This window comes from Xenopus tropicalis, chromosome 3, assembly GCF_000004195.4.
Source record: "Xenopus tropicalis strain Nigerian chromosome 3, UCB_Xtro_10.0, whole genome shotgun sequence".
Classification (NCBI taxonomy): domain Eukaryota; kingdom Metazoa; phylum Chordata; class Amphibia; order Anura; family Pipidae; genus Xenopus; species Xenopus tropicalis.
The window spans coordinates 151,668,427-151,688,786 of record NC_030679.2 but is presented as its reverse complement, the minus strand read 5'-3'; the positions used below and the strand labels follow the sequence as shown (position 1 = coordinate 151,688,786).

At 51.4% G+C, this 20,360-nt stretch overlaps 1 protein-coding gene across 1 annotated transcript in view; it reads right to left on the bottom strand.

Annotated features, from left to right (window-relative positions):
- The window catches only part of dlg4 (discs, large homolog 4), a 59,476-nt gene that overhangs the window by 22,090 nt on the left and 17,026 nt on the right, over window positions 1–20,360 (bottom strand). The window contains 3 exon segments of the mRNA XM_031898389.1: window positions 485–535; window positions 4,882–4,935; window positions 14,191–14,259. Coding sequence (XP_031754249.1) covers window positions 485–535; window positions 4,882–4,935; window positions 14,191–14,259 — 174 coding nt within the window.

Below are 20,360 nucleotides of genomic sequence, written 5' to 3'. Positions count from 1 at the left end.
GGGGCTGCAGTGTCAGATGGAGCGGGGGCCAGTGTCAGTATGGGGGGTGCCAGTGTCAGTTATGGGGGCGCGGTGCCATGTCAGTAGGGGGTGCCAGTTACAGTATGGGGGGGCCAGTGTCAGTATGGGGGACGTGCCAGGTCAGTATCGGGGGGGGCTCCAGTTGTCAGTAGGGGGGTGCCAGGTCAGTATGGCGGCAGTGCCAGTGTCAGTATGCGGGGCTGCCAGTCAGTATGGGGGGGGTGCCAGTTCAGTATGGGGGTCCAGTGTCAGTATGGCGGGTGCCAGTGTCAGTAATGGGGGTGCCAGTGTCAGTAGGGGGTGGCAGTGTCAGTAGGGGGGGCCAGTGTCAGTATGGGGGTGCCAGTGTCAGTATGGGGGGGTGCCAGTGTCAGTATGGGGGTTACACTGGGAATCCAGTGACAGTGAGAGGGCGAGACTGCAGGGATATAGGGAGGAAAAGTGACATTCGTGTAACTCTCACTCTCTCTAATGTGATCTCTTCATACTCCATTTCCGCTTCTGTTCCGTTCACCTATAAAAAAAGAAAAGAATAAATATAAATACATATTAACTGTGTCACCCTGCATGGGGAGGGGCATAACAGCTCCGTCTGTGTCACCCTGCAGGGGGAGGGGCATAACAACTGTGTCACTGTGTCACCCTGCATGGGGAGGGGCATAACAGCTCCGTCTGTGTCACCCTGCAGGGGGAGGGGCATAACAACTGTGTCACTGTGTCACCCTGCAGGGGGAGGGGCATAGTAACTGTGTCACTGTGTCACCATGCAGGGGGAGGGGCAGACTCACAGCTCCGTCTGTGTCACAGTGTCACCCTGCAGGGGGAGGGGCAGACTCACAGCTCTGTCTGTGTCACTGTGTCACCCTGCAGGGGGAGGGGCAGACTCACGGCTCTGTCTGTGTCACTGTGTCACCCTGCAGGGGGGGCAGACTCACAGCTCTGTCTGTGTCACTGTGTCACCCTGCAGGGGGAGGGGCAGACTCACAGCTCTGTCTGTGTCACTGTGTCACCCGCAGGGGGAGGGGCAGACTCACGGCTCTGTCTGTGTCACCCTGCAGGGGAGGGCAGACTCACAGCTCTGTCTGTGTCACAGTGTCACCCTGCAGGGGGGGGCAGACTCACAGCTCTGGTCTGTGTCACTGTGTCACCCTGCAGGGGGCGGGGCAGACTCACAGCTCTGTCTGTGTCACTGTGTCACCCTGCAGGGGGAGGGGCAGACTCACGGCTCTGTCTGTGTCACCCTGCAGGGGGAGGGGCAGACTCACAGCTCTGTCTGTGTCACAGTGTCACCCTGCAGGGGGAGGGGCAGACTCACAGCTCTGTCTGTGTCACTGTGTCACCCTGCAGGGGGAGGGGCAGGCTCACAGCTCTGTCTGTGTCACTGTGTCACCCTGCAGGGGGGAGGGCAGACTCACAGCTCTGTCTGTGTCACTGTGTCACCCTGCAGGGGGAGGGGCAGACTCACAGCTCTGTCTGTGTCACTGTGTCACCCTGCAGGGGGAGGGGCAGACTCACAAGCTCTGTCTGTGTCACTGTGTCACCCTGCAGGGGGAGGGGCAGACTCACAGCTCTGTCTGTGTCACTGTGTCACCCTGCAGGGGGCGGGCAGACTCACAGCTCTGTCTGTGTCACTGTGTCACCCTGCAGGGGAGGGGGCGACTCACAGCTCTGTCTGTGTCACTGTGTCACCCTGCACCCCCCCCCCCCCCCCCCCCCCCCCCCCCCCCCCCCCCCCCCCCCGGGAGGGGCAGACTCACAGCTCTGTCTGTGTCACTGTGTCACCCCTGCAGGGGGCGGGGCATAACAGCTCTGTCTGCGTCACTGTGTCACCCTGCAGGGGGAGGGGCAGACTCACAGCTCTGTCTGTGTCACTGTGTCACCCTGCAGGGGGAGGGGCAGACTCACAGCTCTGTCTGTGTCACTGTGTCACCCTGCATGGGGCGGGGCCACTCACGCTCTGTCTGTGTCACTGTGTCACCCTGCAGCGGGGAGGGCAGACTCACAGCTCCGTCTGTGTCACTGTGTCACCCTGCAGGGGGCGGGGCAGACTCACAGCTCTGTCTGTGTCACTGTGTCACCCTGCAGGGGGAGGGGCAGACTCACAGCTCTGTCTGTGTCACTGTGTCACCCTGCAGGGGGCGGGGCAGACTCAGAGCTCTGTCTGTGTCACTGTGTCACCCTGCAGGGGAGGGGCAGACTCACAGCTCTGTCTGTGTCACTGTGTCACCCTGCAGGGGAGGGGCAGACTCACAGCTCTGTCTGTGTCACTGTGTCACCCTGCAGGTGGAGGGCAAAAAGACTCACAGCTCTGTCTGTGTCACTGTGTCACCCTGCAGGGGAGGGGCAGACTCACAGCTCTGTCTGTGTCACCCTGCAGGGGGAGGGGCAGACTCACAGCTCTGTCTGTGTCACTGTGTCACCCTGCAGGGGGGGCAGACTCACAGCTCTGTCTGTGTCACTGTGTCACCCTGCAGGGGGGGGGGCAGACTCAAGCAGGCTCTGTCTGTGTCACTGTGTCACCCTGCAGGGGGAGGGGCAGACTCACAGCTCTGTCTGTGTCACTGTGTCACCCTGCAGGGGGAGGGGCAGACTCACAGCTCTGTCTGTGTCACTGTGTCACCCTGCAGGGGGAGGGGCAGACTCACAGCTCTGTCTGTGTCACTGTGTCACCCTGCAGGGCGGGCGGGCATAACAGCTCGTCTGCGTCACTGTGTCACCCTGCAGGGGGGCAGACTCACAGCTCCGTCTGTGTCACTGTGTCACCCTGCAGGGGGCGGGGCAGACTCACAGCTCCGTTGTGTCACTGTGTCACCCTGCAGGGGGCGGGGCAGACTCACAGCTCTGTCTGGTCACTGTGTCACCCTGCAGGGGGAGGGGCAGACTCACAGCTCTGTCTGTGTCACTGTGTCACCCTGCAGGGGGAGGGGCAGACTCACAGCTCTGTCTGTGTCACTGTGTCACCCTGCAGGGGGCGGCCGACTCACGGCTCTGTCTGTGTCACTGTGTCACCCTGCAGGGGGAGGGGCAGACTCACAGCTCCGTCTGTGTCACTGTGTCACCCTGCAGGGGGCGGGGCAGACTCACAGCTCTGTCTGTGTCACTGTGTCACCCTGCAGGGGAGGGGCAGACTCACAGCTCTGTCTGTGTCACTGTGTCACCCTGCAGGGGGCGGGGCAGACTCAGAGCTCTGTCTGTGTCACTGTGTCACCCTGACAGGGGGAGGGGCAGACTCACAGCTCTGTCTGTGTCACTGTGTCACCCTGCAGGGGGAGGGGCAGACTCACAGCTCTGTCTGTGTCACTGTGTCACCCTGCAGGGGGAGGGGCAGACTCACAGCTCTGTCTGTGTCACCCTGCAGGGGGAGGGGCAGACTCACAGCTCTGTCTGTGTCACTGTGTCACCCTGCAGGGGCGGGCAGACTCACAGCTCTGTCTGTGTCACTGTGTCACCCTGCAGGGCGGGCAGACTCAGCAGCTCTGTCTGTGTCACTGTGTCACCCTGCAGGGGGAGGGGCAGACTCACAGCTCTGTCTGTGTCACTGTGTCACCCTGCAGGGGGCGGGCAGACTCAGAGCTCTGTCTGTGTCACTGTGTCACCCTGCAGGGGGAGGGCAGGACTCACAGCTCTGTCTGTGTCACTGTGTCACCCTGCAGGGGGAGGGGCAGACTCACAGCTCTGTCTGTGTCACTGTGTCACCCTGCAGGGGAGGGGCAGACTCACAGCTCTGTCTGTGTCACTGTGTCACCCTGCAGGGGGAGGGCAGACTCACAGCTCTGTCTGTGTCACCCTGCAGGGGGAGGGCAGACTCACGGCTCTGTCTGTGTCACTGTGTCACCCTGCAGGGGGAGGGGCAGACTCACAGCTCCGTCTGTGTCACTGTGTCACCCTGCAGGGGGAGGGGCAGACTCGCAGCTCTGTCTGTGTCACTGCTGTCACCCTGCAGGGGAGGGCAGACTCACAGCTCTGTCTGTGTCACTGTGTCACCCTGCAGGGGGAGGGGCAGACTCACAAGCTCTGTCTGGTGTCACTGTGTCACCCTGCAGGGGGAGGGGCAGACTCACAGCTCTGTCTGTGTCACTGTGTCACCCTGCAGCGGGGAGGGGCAGACTCACAGCTCTGTCTGTGTCACTGTGTCACCCTGCAGGGGGAGGGGCAGACTCACGGCTCTGTCTGTGTCACTGTGTCACCCTGCAGGGGAGGGGCAGACTCACGGCCTCTGTCTGTGTCACTGTGTCACCCTGCAGGGGGAGGGGGCAGACTCACGGCTCTGTCTGTGTCACTGTGTCACCCTGCAGGGGAGGGGCAGACTCACGCTCTGTCTGTGTCACTGTGTCACCCTGCAGGGGGAGGGGCAGACTCACAGCTCCGTCTGTGTCACTGTGTACCCTGCAGGGGGAGGGGCAGACTCACAGCTCTGTCTGTGTCACTGTGTCACCCTGCAGGGGGAGGGGCAGACTCACGGCTTCTGTCTGTGTCACTGTGTCACCCTGCAGGGGGAGGGGCAGGACTCACAGACTCTGTCTGTGTCACTGTGTCACCCTGCAGGGGGAGGGCAGACTCACGGCTCTGTCTGTGTCACTGTGTCACCCTGCAGGGGGAGGGGCAGACTCACAGCTCCGTCTGTGTCACTGTGTCACCCTGCAGGGGGAGGGCAGGACTGGCAGGGGGAGGGGCAGACTGACAGGGGGAGGGGCAGACTGGCAGGGGGAGGGGCAGACTGACAGGGGAGAAGCAGACTGACAGTGGGAGGGGCAGACTGACAGGGGGAGGGGCAGACTGGCAGGGGGAGGGGCAGACTGACAGTGGGAGGAGCAGACTGACAGGGGGAGGGGCAGACAGAGTACATGTATCATTACTCACATATGCCGGTGCTTCCAGTGTGTCTGTATTTACAATCACAGGGGGGGAACTGGCCTAGAGACAAACAGAGAGACAGGGTGTTACTGTGCCCCCCATACAGAGCCCCCCATCCCCACACACAGAGCTGTGTCAGTGCAGCGGCTGTCCCCCCCCCCCCAGTTCCTGCACACACAGTTACTATCCGGGCGCAGGGACACACACACTGCCGCAGCCCCCGCCGCCCCCGCACAGGCTGGGACAGGGAGCAGTGGGACTGGAACAGACAAATCAGCATCGGCCTCATGCGCTTACACACAGTCCTCATGTCTATTGTGAGACCGCTACAGGCAGCAGCGTGGGGTCTCCTGTATTGTCTCTCTCTCTCTGCATCCGCAGATTGTCTCTATCTGTCAGTATCTGTATCTGTCAGTATCTGTATCTCTCTGTATCTGTATCTCTCTGTATCTGTCAGTATCTGTATCTGTCAGTATCTGTATCTGTCTGTCAATATCTATTTTTCTCTGTATCTGTCAATATCTGTATATGCCAGTATCTGTATCTGTCAGTATCTGTATATGCCAGTATCTGTATCTGTCAATATCTGTATATGCCAGTATCTGTATCTGTCAGTATCTGTATCTGTCAGTATCTGTCAGTATCTGTATATGCCAGTATCTGTATCTGTCAGTATCTGTATCTGTCAGTATGTGTGTCTGTCAGTATCTGTATCTCTCTGTATCTGTATCTGTCAGTATCTGTCAGTATCTGTATCTGTATCTGTCAGTATCTGTATCTGTCTGTCAATATCTGTTTCTGTCTGTATCTGTATCTGTCTGTATCTGTCAGTATCTGTATCTGTCAGTATCTGTATCTGTCAGTATCTGTATCTGTCAGTATCTGTATCTGTCAGTATCTGTATCTGTCAGTATCTGTATCTGTCAGTATCTGTCCGTATCTGTATCTGTCAGTATCTGTATCTGTCAGTATCTGTATCTGTCAGTATCTGTATCTGTCTGTCAATATCTGTTTCTGTCAGTATCTGTATCTCTCTGTATCTGTCAGTATCTGTATCTGTCAGTATCTGTATCTCTCTGTATCTGTCAGTATCTGTATCTGTCAGTATCTGTATCTGTCTGTCAATATCTGTTTCTGTCTGTATCTGTATCTGTCTGTATCTGTCAGTATCTGTATCTGTCAGTATCTGTATCTGTCAGTATCTGTATCTGTATCTGTCAGTATCTGTCCGTATCTGTATCTGTCCGTATCTGTATCTGTCCGTATCTGTATCTGTCAGTATCTGTATATGTCAATATCTGTATCTGTCAGTATCTGTATCTGTCTGTCAATATCTGTTTCTGTCAGTATCTGTATCTGTCAGTATCTGTATCTGTCAGTATCTGTATCTGTCAGTATCTGTATCTGTCCGTATCTGTATCTGTCAGTATCTGTATCTGTCTGTCAATATCTGTTTCTGTCAGTATCTGTATCTGTCCGTATCTGTATCTGTCCGTATCTGTATATGTCAGTATCTGTATATGTCAGTATCTGTATATGTCAATATCTGTATCTGTCAGTATCTGTATCTGTCTGTCAATATCTGGTTCTGTCTGTATCTGTCAGTATCTGTATCTGTCTGTATCTGTCAGTATCTGTATCTGTCAGTATCTGTATCTGTCCGTATCTGTATCTGTCAGTATCTGTATATGTCAGTATCTGTATATGTCAATATCTGTATCTGTCAGTATCTGTATCTGTCTGTCAATATCTGGTTCTGTCTGTATCTGTCAGTATCTGTATCTGTCTGTATCTGTCAGTATCTGTATCTGTCAGTATCTGTATCTGTCCGTATCTGTATCTGTCAGTATCTGTATATGTCAGTATCTGTATCTGTCAGTATCTGTATCTGTCAGTATCTGTATCTGTCTGTCAATATCTGTTTCTGTCTGTATCTGTCAGTATCTGTATCTGTCCGTATCTGTATCTGTCAGTATCTGTATATGTCAGTATCTGTATATGTCAATATCTGTATCTGTCAGTATCTGTATCTGTCTGTCAATATCTGTTTCTGTCTGTATCTGTCAGTATCTGTATCTGTCTGTATCTGTCAGTATCTGTATCTGTCAGTATCTGTATCTGTCAGTATCTGTCCGTATCTGTATCTGTCAGTATCTGTATCTGTCAGTATCTGTATCTGTCAGTATCTGTATCTGTCAGTATCTGTATCTCTCTGTATCTGTCAGTACCTGTATCTGTCAGTATCTGTATCTCTCTGTATCTGTCAGTATCTGTATCTGTCAGTATCTGTATATGTCAATATCTGTATCTGTCAGTATCTGTATCTGTCAGTATCTGTATCTGTCAGTATCTGTATCTGTCAGTATCTGTATCTGTCAGTATCTGTATCTGATAGTATCTGTATCTCTCTGTATCTGTCAGTATCTGTCTGTCAATATCTATTTCTCTCTGTATCTGTCATTATCTGTATCTCTCTGTATCTGTCAGTATCTGTATCTGTCAGTATCTGTATCTGTCAGTATCTGTATATGTCAATATCTGTATCTGTCAGTATCTGTATCTGTCCGTATCTGTATCTGTCAGTATCTGTATCTGATAGTATCTGTATCTGATAGTATCTGTCAGTATCTGTATCTGTATCTCTCTGTATCTGTCAGTATCTGTATCTGTCAGTATCTGTATCTGTCCGTATCTGTATCTGTCCATATCTGTATCTGCCCGTATCTGTATCTGTCAGTATCTGTATCTGTCAGTATCTGTATCTGTCAGTATCTGTATCTGTCAGTATCTGTATCTGTCAGTATCTGTATCTGTCAGTATCTGTATATGTCAGTATCTGTATCTGTCAGTATCTGTATCTGTCAGTATCTGTATCTGTCAGTATCTGTATCTGTCAGTATCTGTATCTGTCTCTGTATCTGTCAGTATGTGTGTCTGTCAGTATCTGTATCTCTCTGTATCTGTCAGTATGTGTGTCTGTCAGTATCTGTATCTGTCAGTATCTTTATCTGTCCCTGTATCTGTCAGTATGTGTGTCTGTCAGTATCTGTATCTCTCTGTATCTGTCAGTATCTGTATCTGTTTGTCAATATCTGTATCTGTCTGTCAATATCTGTTTCTGTCTGTATCTGTCAGTATCTGTATCTGTCAGTATCTGTATATGTCAATATCTGTATCTGTCAGTATCTGTATCTGTATCTGTCAGTATCTGTATCTGTCAGTATCTGTCAGTATCTTTATCTGTCTCTGTATCTGTCAGTATGTGTGTCTGTCAGTATCTGTATCTCTCAGTATCTGTATCTCTCTGTATCTGTCAGTATCTGTATCTGTCTGTCAATATCTATTTCTCTCTGTATCTGTATCTGTCAGTATCTGTATCTGTCAGTATCTGTATCTGTCAGTATCTGTATCTGTCAGTATCTTTATCTGTCTCTGTATCTGTCAGTATGTGTGTCTGTCAGTATCTGTATCTGTCAGTATCTGTATCTGTCAGTATCTGTATCTCTCAGTATCTGTATCTGTCCGTATCTGTATCTGTCAGTATCTGTATCTGTCAGTATCTGTATCTGTCAGTATCTGTATCTGTCAGTATCTGTATCTGTCTGTATCTGTATCTGTCTGTATCTGTATCTGTCAGTATCTGTATCTGTCAGTATCTGTAGAAGTCAATATCTGTATCTGTCAGTATCTGTATCTTTCTGTCAATATCTATTTCTCTCTGTATCTGTCAGTATCTGTATCTGTGAGTATCTGTATCTGTCAGTATCTTTATCTGTCTCTGTATCTGTCAGTATGTGTGTCTGTCAGTATCTGTATCTCTCTGTATCTGTCAGTATCTGTATCTCTCTGTATCTGTATCTCTCTGTATCTGTCAGTATTGTATCTGTCAGTATTGTATCTGTTTGTATCTGTCAATATCTGTTTCTGTCAATATCTGTTTCTGTCTGTATCTGTCAGTATCTGTATCTGTCAGTATCTGTCAGTATCTGTATCTGTCAGTATGTGTATCTGTCAGTATCTGTATCTCTCTGTATCTGTCAGTATCTGTATCTCTCTGTATCTGTCAGTATCTGTCAGTATCTGTATCTGTCAGTATCACCAATCTGATAGTATAAGCAGGTATATACTGTATGCACATGGCTATATATATATATATATACAGTGAGTGTGACATATACAGCTGCAGATATACAGTATATATAATATGACCATTCCAGCCCATTATAGCCCATACATGTAGGAACGTTTATCCAATGATATTAATATCAGGGCACAACAACCTGAGGGTAATTAGGGCCACTGCCTGTCTGTGCCCCCAGAAAGGATAAACACAAGACACAGGGGCCCCGGGGGTAAGTAGTGGGGGGCCACATGTACATACGTATATATATGGGGCATATTCATGAAAGTGCGAAATCATAGAATAAGAATTCACCCACTTTCTGTTTATTCCTATGGCAACTCCAACTTTCCCTATTGATCAATATGCTTTGTAAAATCCCATCAGGGAATGAATAGAGAGATTCCCTGCCCCGTATGTACATGTGGCCAAGCAGGGCCACTCACAGTATCTCCCAGTACAGCCATCAATACCCATAATGCACAGTGCAACCTCAGTGCCGCCATACAAAGCTAATGATATATAATACATGCCTCCCAGTGTAGCACTGAATGTACCAAGGCTGAGTCGGAAAGTGAATGGGGGGGTTACTGGGGGGGTTACTGAGTGGGGTTCCTGTGCCCCCCAAGACAGACTGGGATCTCCCAACTCCCCCTGCCTGGGTGCCCCCTAGAGTGCTGCTATGTATCTGCCTCCCCCCCCCCCCCAGAATAGAGAGATGGATGAGGCCACTGTGCAACATGGAACCCCCCGGATGCGTCACGGCTTCTCCCTGCGCAGCTCTCGCCCCACAGACACGGTTGCCGGGAGGTTGCCGCGTGGGAGGCGATGGGGCCCCGTAAATAAACATTCATACAGAGACGCTTCCCTGGCCAATCAGCACTCACTCCATAGAATTATATCCCAGCCCCTCCCAGTATTTTATATTGTATATCATATCCCAGTACTGCACTCTATATACCCCCCCATCTAAGTATATACCAATACTGCACTCTATATACCCCCCCATCTGAGTATATACCAGTACTGCACTCTATATACCCCCCCATCTGAGTATATACCAATACTGCACTCTATATACCCCCCATCTGAGTATACACCAATACTGCACTCTATATACCCCCCCATCTGAGTATATACCAATACTGCACTCTATATACCCCCCCATCTGAGTATATAACAATACTGCACTCTATACCCCCCCATCTGAGTATATACCAATACTGCACTCTATATACCCCCCCATCTGAGTATATACCAATACTGCACTCTATACCCCCCCATCTGAGTATATACCAATACTGCACTCTATATACCCCCCATCTGAGTATATACCAATACTGCACTCTATATACCCCCCATCTGAGTATATACCAATACTGCACTCTATATACCTCCCCATCTGAGTATATACCAATACTGCACTCTATATACCTCCCCATCTGAGTATATACCAATACTGCACTCTATATACCCCCCCATCTGAGTATATACCAATACTGCACTCTATATACCCCCCCCATCTGAGTATATACCAATACTGCACTCTATATACCCCCCATCTGAGTATATACCAATACTGCACTCTATATACCCCCCCATCTGAGTATATACCAATACTGCACTCTATATACCCCCCCATCTGAGTATATACCAATACTGCACTCTATATACCCCCCCCATCTGAGTATATACCAATACTGCACTGTATATACCCCCCCATCTGAGTATATACCAATACTGCACTCTATATACCCCCCCCATCTGAGTATATACCAATACTGCACTCTATATACCCCCCCATCTGAGTATATACCAATACTGCACTCTATATACCCCCCATCTGAGTATATACCAATACTGCACTCACAGACTCACTCACTCACACACACACTCACTCACTCACTTACACACTCACTCACTCACACTCACAGACTCACTCACACACACACTCACACACACACTCACTCACTTACACACTCACTCACTTACACACTCACAGACTCACTTACACACTCACTCACTTACACACTCACTCACTCGCACACTCACAGACCAATTCTTTGCACAATCAGTTTGTGTCGCACTCCGGAACAGACGCAGTATTTTTCCAGAAACAGCATCTTGTGTTAACCCTCGCCTGGGCACCATGCCAGCCCTACTGTGGCACAAACTCACACTCAGCAGCACACACACTCACACACACACACAGGTACAAATGTACTGACCCCCATCCCATAAAGTCACAGGCGCACACTAACCAGTTACCAATACACTCTCACACTCAATACTCACTGATTCCTACACTCACCAACTCACAAAATAGTGCAAATAATTGCTTTACACACTGCACACACCCCCTAGTAACTGTTACACTCACATACACAACTGTGATTCCCATACACACTCACTGGCACACACAGTCTGGCACACACCCCTGGGCACACACTGGGCACACACCCCTGGGCACACACTGGGCACACACCCCTGGGCACACACTGGGCACAATACTAAGGGCACCCACTGGGCACAATACTAAGGGCACCCACTGGGCACAATACTAAGGGTACACACTCCCTGGGCACCCACTGGGCACAATACTAAGGGCACACACTCACTGGGCACAATACTAAGGGCACACTCTCCCTGGGCACCCACTGGGCACAATACTAAGGGGAACCCACTGGGCACAATACTAAGGGTACCCACTGGGCACAATACTAGGGGTACCCACTGGGCACAATACTAAAGGCACACACTGGGCACAATACTAAGGGCACACACCACCGGGCACACACTGGGCACAATACTAAGGGCACCCACTGGGCACAATACTAAGGGCACCCACTGGGCACAATACTAGGGGTACCCACTGGGCACAATACTAAGGGCACACACTGGGCACAATACTAGGGGCACCCACTGGGCACATTACTAAGGGCACCCACTGGGCACATTACTAAGGGCACCCACTGGGCACAATACTAAGGGCACCCACTGGGCACATTACTAAGGGCACCCACTGGGCACATTACTAAGGGCACACACTGGCCACAATACTAAGGGCACACACCCCCGGGCACACACTGGGCACAATACTAAGGGCACACACTGGGCACAATACTAAGGGCACCCACTGGGCACATTACTAAGGGCACCCACTGGGCACATTACTAAGGGCACCCACTGGGCACAATACTAAGGGCACCCACTGGGCACATTACTAAGGGCACCCACTGGGCACATTACTAAGGGCACCCACTGGGCACATTACTAAGGGCACCCACTGGGCACAATACTAAGGGCACCCACTGGGCACATTACTAAGGGCACCCACTGGGCACATTACTAAGGGCACCCACTGGGCACATTACTAAGGGCACCCACTGGGCACATTACTAAGGGCACACACCCCTGGGCACCCACTGGGCACAATACTAAGGGCACACACCCCTGGGCACCCACTGGGCACAATACTAAGGGCACACACCCCCTGAGTTGCCCCCAGAGCACACACTCACCGGCTCCCTCTGTTTCTTTGCCTTCCTGACGTTGCTGATAAAGCGTCTCCCCATTTTCTTAGCGTACCAGACAGATACAAACATCGCTCCCCCCTCTCCAGAGAGACAGAGGGAGACAGAGGGAGACAGAGAGGGAGAGACAGCTGAGGCGGCGGAGGGAGAGGAAGATGAAGGCTGCGGCTGAGTCTCTCCCTGGCAGGGATGCAGCTCCCTCTCCTTGTCAGCAATGTGACTGCTGCTCTCCCCCCGTCCTACAGCGCATACAGGGGAGCCCCTCAGTGTCACTGCCCAATGGGGGTACTGGGGGGATCTCTCCTGTCACTCACACACTGCGGGGGGGGGGAGGAGGAGGAGAGGAAGAGCAGCAGCAGTGAGGGGACAGACAGGGGAGATGGAGAGAAGGGGATGGGGGAGAGCAGACCTGGAGGAGGGACGGAGGGGGGAGAGAAGGAGGAGGGGACAGAGGGAATTTGGTAGAATGGTGAGTGGGAAGGGATGGGGGGGGGCAGGATTGTTTTGTTGGAAAAAAGGGGAGGGGGATGTGAGGCTGAGGGAGCAGAATAAGGTGAAGTGCCTCACAGAGAGTTCCAGAACAGCAAAGTGCCCCTCAGCCCCCCCTGCCCCTCAGCCTCCCTGCCCCTCAGCCCCCCTGCCCCTCAGCCCCCATGCCCCTCAGCCTCCCCTGCCCCTCAGCCTCCCTGCCCCTCAGCCCCCCTGTCCCTCAGCCTCCTGCCCCTCAGCCCCCCTGCCCCTCAGCCTCCCCTGCCCCTCAGCCCCCCTGCCCCTCAGCTCCCCCTGCCCCTCAGCTCCCCCTGCCCCTCAGCCTCCTGCCCCTCAGCCCCCTGCCCCTCAGCTCCCCCTGCCCCTCAGCTCCCCCTGCCCCTCAGCCTCCCCTGCCCCTCAGCCTCCCCTGCCCCTCAGCCTCCCCTGCCCCTCAGCCCCCCTGCCCCTCAGCTCCCCCTGCCCCTCAGCTCCCCCTGCCCCTCAGCTCCCCCTGCCCCTCAGCCTCCCCTGCCCCTCAGCCTCCTGCCCCTCAGCCTCCCCTGCCCCTCAGCCCCCCTGCCCCTCAGCTCCCCCTGCCCCTCAGCCTCCCTGCCCCTCAGCCCCCCTGCCCCTCAGCCCCCCTGCCCCTCAGCCCCCCTGCCCCTCAGCCTCCTGCCCCTCAGCCTCCTGCCCCTCAGCCTCCCCTGCCCCTCAGCCTCCTGCCCCTCAGCCTCCTGCCCCTCAGCCTCCCCTGCCCCTCAGCCCCCCTGCCCCTCAGCTCCCCCTCCCCCTGCCCCTCAGCTCAGCTTTATAGGAATGCTGTGCCGCTATTGGCTAGATGGGTGGGAGGGAGGTGTAGGGATGTCAGGTAGTTGCACTGGGGGGGGTACCACTGCATGCACCTCCAGACCCCCAAAGACACAGACAGTGCAGTGTAAGTTGCTACCTCATTACCTGGCTGGCAGGGAAAATTAACCCCTTTTCTCCCAGGCCTCCCTCTGCAGCACAATTTTCTGCACTTGTCTATATACTGCCATGGATTTTTGGGGTACAAAGTAAGCTCTGGCCGGCTCCGTACCGAGACATCCACTAACCCAGAACTCACAGAACAGAGGTCCAATAACAGCATATTCAGCAGGGGAAGGTAAGTACCATGTGAGCGCCCCCTAGTGAGTAAATGGAGGAACATACCTGCAGGAAGGGGCTTTCCTGGGAGGTGGGGGGTATAGTTTGAAGGCAGTCCCACCGGGGATGTAGATCCTACACAGGGGCAATCAAAGAACACCATGTGTAAATACCCCCTAGTGGGTAAGGGGGTTAACAAAGCAATATGCAGGAAGGATGTTTTCAGGGCTTTAGTTAGCCTTTAAAATATTCATTGTACTGGTTGCTATGGTTAAGGGATCATAACAACCAGGCAGTGTTACTGCTTCTGTCTGAGCCATGGACACCTCCAATCTGACTGCACTTTATATTCCATATAATAAACATATCCTGGCATAACAATGGTGATTACTATTATGGCAGCCAGTGAATGCAAGCTCTTTGGTCAAAACCCAGGTGTTGGAGTCACAGAAAGAAAACTGGGCAGGAAGCTGATATTTATGCTACTGAGACCCAAGAGTTTCCTCCTGCCTGGGGGGGTTGCTGGTAACTGGCACCAGTAAAAAGGGGCTTAGTCAATCTGTATTTAGACTTGGAGTCACCGATGTCCCTGGCACCAGTGTGGGCACCAGTGTGGCTAATGTACTGCCAACTGACTGTCACAAGCAACTTTCCAAGAAAAAAAACATGGCAGACAAGGGGAATGCTGTTGGCAAAGGAATACCCCCATATTATTTCAGGTGGGTACATGTGGTAGGGGTTTATAGAAGCTTTATTTGCCAACTTAAACAGGTGAACCAACCTCGTCCCACCAAATCACTGGGGAATAATCCCTGTCTCAGTAGTGTGCTACAGAACTTTCCCTATTCCATCAGAAAACTGCCACCAGACCATGAAACACTAGTTCAGGTCCCACCAATGCACTACAGAAACAACTTCATCCACCAAAGCATTGCAAAGTCATCCTTTTCCCACCAGAGCATTGAGAAACAATCTGCGGAACTATTCATGTCCCACCAGAGCAATAAGGAACCATTCATGTCTCACCAGGGCAATGAGGAACCATTCATGTCTATCCAGAGCAATAAGGAACCATTCATATCCCACCAGAGGCACTGAGGAACCATTCATGTCTATCCAGAGCAATAAGGAACCATTCATGTCTCACCAGAGCAATGAGGAACCATTCATGTCTCACCAGAGCAATAAGGAACCATTCATGTCCCACCAGAGCAATGAGGAACCATTCATGTCTCACCAGAGCAATAAGGAACCTTTCATGTCTCACCAGAGCAATGAGGAACCATTCATGTCTCACCAGAGCAATGAGGAACCATTCATGTCCCACCAGAGCACTGAGGAACCATTCATGTCCCACCAGAGCAATGAGGAAACATTCATGTCCCACCAGAGTACTGAGGAAACATTCATGTCCCACCAGAGCAATAAGGAACCATTCATGTCCCACCAGAGCAATGAGGAAACATTCATGTCCCACCAGAGGAATAAGGAACCATTCATGTCCCACCAGAGCAATAGGGAACTATTCATGTCCCACCAGAGCACTGAGGAACCATTCATATCCCACCAGAGAACTGAGGAACCATTCATGTCCCACCAGAGCAATGAGGAAACATTCATGTCCCACCAGAGCAATGAGGAAACATTCATGTCCCACCAGAGCACTGAGGAACCATTCATGTCCCACCAGAGCAATGAGGAAACATTCATGTCCCACCAGAGCAATGAGGAACCATTCATGTCCCACCAGAGGAATAAGGAACCATTCATGTCCCACCAGAGCAATGAGGAAACATTCATGTCCCACCAGAGCAATGAGGAACCATTCATGTCCCACCAGAGGAATAAGGAACCATTCATGTCCCACCAGAGGAATAAGGAACCATTTATGTCCCACCAGAGTAATGAGGAACTATTCATGTCCCACCAGAGCAATGAGGAACCATTCATGTCCCACCAGAGCAATGAGGAAACATTCATGTCCCACCAGAGGAATAAGGAACCATTCATGTCCCACCAGAGCAATAAGGAACTATTCATGTCCCACCAGAGCAATGAGGAACCATTCATGTCCCACCAGAGCTATAAGGAACCATTCATGTCCCACCAGAGCACTGAGGAACCATTCATGTCCCACCAGAGCATTGAGAAACAATCTGCGGAATCGGAGCACTGCGGAACCATTCATGTCCCACCAGAGAATTGAGAAACAATCTGCGGAATCGGAGCACTGCGGAACCATTCATGTCCCACCAGAGAATTGAGAAACAATCTGCGGAATCGGAGCACTGCGGAACCATTCATGTCCCACCAGAGAATTGAGAAACAATCTGCGGAATCGGAGCACTGCGGAACTATTCATGTCCCACCAGAGAATTGAGAAACAATCTGCGGAATCGGAGCACTGCGGAACCATTCATGTCCCACCAGAGAATTGAGAAACAATCTGCGGAATCGGAGCACTGCGGAACCATTCATGTCCCACCAGAGAATTGAGAAAAAATCTGCGGAACCATTCATGTCCCACCAGAGCACTGAGGAACCATTCATGTCCCGCCAGAGCAATAAGGAACCATTCATGTCCCACCAGAGCAATAAGGAACTATTCATCTCCCACCAGAGCAATGAGGAACCATTCATATCCTACCAGAGCATTGAGGAACCAATCATATCCTACCAGAGCATTGAGGAACCATTCATGTCCCACCAGAGCAATGAGGAACCATTCATGTCTCACCAGAGCACTGAGGAACCATTCATGTCCCACCAGAGAATTGAGAAACAATCTGCGGAACCATTCATGTCCCACCAGAGCACTGAGGAACCATTCATGTCCCACCAGAGCACTGAGGAACCATTCATGTCCCACCAGAGCAATAAGGAACCATTCATGTCCCACCAGAGCAATAAGGAACTATTCATGTCCCACCAGAGCAATGAGGAACCATTCATATCCCACCAGAGCACTGCGGAACCATTCATGTCCCACCAGAGCATTGAGAAACAATCTGCGGACTCGGAGCACTGAAGAACCATTCATGTCCCACCAGAGAATTGAGAAACAATCTGCGGAACCATTCATGTCCCACCAGAGCATTGAGGAACCATTCATGTCCCACCAGAGCACAGAGGAACCATTCATGTCCCACCAGAGCATTGAGGAACCATTCATGTCCCACCAGAGCATTGAGGAACCATTCATGCCCCACCAGAGCATTGAGGAACAATGTGTGCCCCACCTGTCCCATTAACCCTTTCTTGGCACACTCCCACAGAACAGGATCAAACTCACTTACAATAGTTGTTACCAGTTGCAATCCAGCATCCCTGAACCGCTTTGTTTATGGAAGATACTGGGAACTGGCATATACATGTCAGTGGCTCCCCCTAGTGGCCAATGAGGAGTACACCTCAGGGCAATTCCACTAAACCACACAGATTTGCAGTAACGAAGATTGACTTTATAAATGAATAGATGAAAACCTGCATCAGTATTTACTGTAAACAGCCAACCTGCCCTGGGGAAACGTGGGGTCTACCTAACTTGCTTACGCAGTCCTTTAAGAGTAACAGTCCTACTCTCCACTCTGATTGGACAATGCAATGAGCAGCTCCAAACAGTACTATGGAATGGACCTGAGTCCTCCTCTTTTTCCAGACGTAACTGGGCTGGGTGAATCGCAGACAAAAAAAACAGGGAAAAGGGTTCTCTGATCCCCTACAAGAGCAACGAGGAACCAACCCTGTGCCAGAAGAGCATTTAGAAACTATCCCTGACCCAGCAGAGCAATAACAAAAGATCTGTATCCAACCAGAGCACAGCAGAACCATCCATCTCGCACCAGTGCACTAAGGAACCATTAATGCCCCCCAGAGCATTGGGGAACAATCTGTATCCCTCTAGAGCACTGTAGCACCATTCATGTCCCACCAGAGCATTGAGGAAGAATCTGTATCCCACCAGAGCATTGAGGAACCATTCATGTCCCACCCCAGCATTTAGGAACAATCTATGTCCCACCAGAGCAATAAGAAACAATATTTGTCCCACCAGAGCAACAGGAAACAATATTTGTCCCACCAGAGCACTGAGGAACCATCCCTGTCCCACTTGAGCACTGAGGAACCATCCCTGTCCCACCAGAGCAACATGGAACAATCTCTGTCCCACCAGAGCACAGAGAAACCATTCATGTCCCACCAGAGAATTGAAAAACAATCTGCGGAACCATTCATGTCCCACCAGAGCAATGAGGAACCATTCATGTCCCAATAGAGCAGTGAGGAACTATTCATGTCCCAATAGAGCACTGAGGAACCATTCATGTCCCACCAGAGCAATGAGGAACCATTCATGTCCCAATAGAGCACTGAGGAACTGTTCATGTCCCACCAGAGCAATGAGGAACCATTCATGTCCCAATAGAGCAATGAGGAACCATTCATGTCCCAATAGAGCACTGAGGAACCATTCATGTCCCAATAGAGCACTGAGGAACCATTCATGTCCCAATAGAGCAAAGAGGAAGCATTCATGTCCCAATAGAGCACTGAGGAACCATTCATGTCCCACCAGAGCACTGAGAAACCATTCATGTCTCACCAGAGCACTGAGAAACCATTCATGTCTCACCAGAGCACTGAGAAACCATTCATGTCCACCAGAGCACTGAGAAACCATTCATGTCCACCAGAGCACTGAGGAACCATTCATGTCTCACCAGAGCACTGAGGAACCATTCATGTCTCACCAGAGCACTGAGAAACCATTCATGTCTCACCAGAGCACTGAGGAACCATTCATGTCCACCAGAGCACTGAGGAACCATTCATGTCCCACCAGAGCACTGAGGAACCATTCATGTCCCACCAGAGCAATGAGGAACCATTCATGTCCCACCAGAGCACTGAGGAACCATTCATGTCCCACCAGAGCATTGAGGAACCATTCATGTCCCACCAGAGTACTGAGGAACCATTCATGTCCCACCAGAGCACAGAGGAACCATTCATGTCCTACCAGAGCACTGAAGAACCATTCATGTCCCACCAGAGCAATGAGGAACCATTCATGTCCCACCAGAGTACTGAGAAAGCATTCATGTCCCACCAGAGAACAGAGGAACCATTCATGTCCCACCAGAGCACTGAAGAACCATTCATGTCCCACCAGAGCAATGAGGAACCATTCATGTCCCACCAGAGCACAGAGAAACCATTCATGTCCCAATAGAGCACAGAGAAACCATTCATGTCCCAATAGAGCACTGAGGAACCATTCATGTCCCAATAGAGCAATGAGGAACCATTCATGTCTCACCAGAGCACTGAGGAACCATTCATGTCCCACCAGAGCATTGAGGAACCATTCATGTCCAACCAGAGCACTGAGGAACCATTCATGTCCCACCAGAGCAATGAGGAAGCATTCATGTCCCACCAGAGCATTGAGGAAGCATTCATGTCCCACCAGAGCACAGAGGAACCATTCATGTCCCACCAGAGCACTGAGGTACCATTCATGTCCCACCAGAGCACAGAGGAACCATTCATGTCCCACCAGAGCACTGAGGAACCATTCATGTCCCACCAGAGCATTGAGGAAGCATTCATGTCCCACCAGAGCACAGAGGAACCATTCATGTCCCACCAGAGCACAGAGGAACCATTCATGTCCCACCAGAGCACAGAGGAACCATTCATGTCCCACCAGAGCACAGAGGAACCATTCATGTCCCACCAGAGCATTGAGGAAGCATTCATGTCCCACCAGAGCATTGAGGAAGCATTCATGTCCCACCAGAGCACAGAGGAACCATTCATGTCCCACCAGAGCACAGAGGAACCATTCATGTCCCACCAGAGCACAGAGGAACCATTCATGTCCCACCAGAGCAATGAGGAACCATTCATGTCCCACCAGAGCACAGAGGAACCATTCATGTCCCACCAGAGCACTGAAGAACCATTCATGTCCATCCAGAGCACAGAGGAACCATTCATGTCCCACCAGAGCAATAAGGAACCATTCATGTCCCACCAGAGCACAGAGGAACCATTCATGTCCCACCAGAGCATTGAGGAAGCATTCATGTCCCACCAGAGCACAGAGGAACCATTCATGTCCCACCAGAGCACAGAGGAACCATTCATGTCCCACCAGAGCAATGAGGAACCATTCATGTCCCACCAGAGCAATAAGGAACCATTCATGTCCCACCAGAGCAATAAGGAAC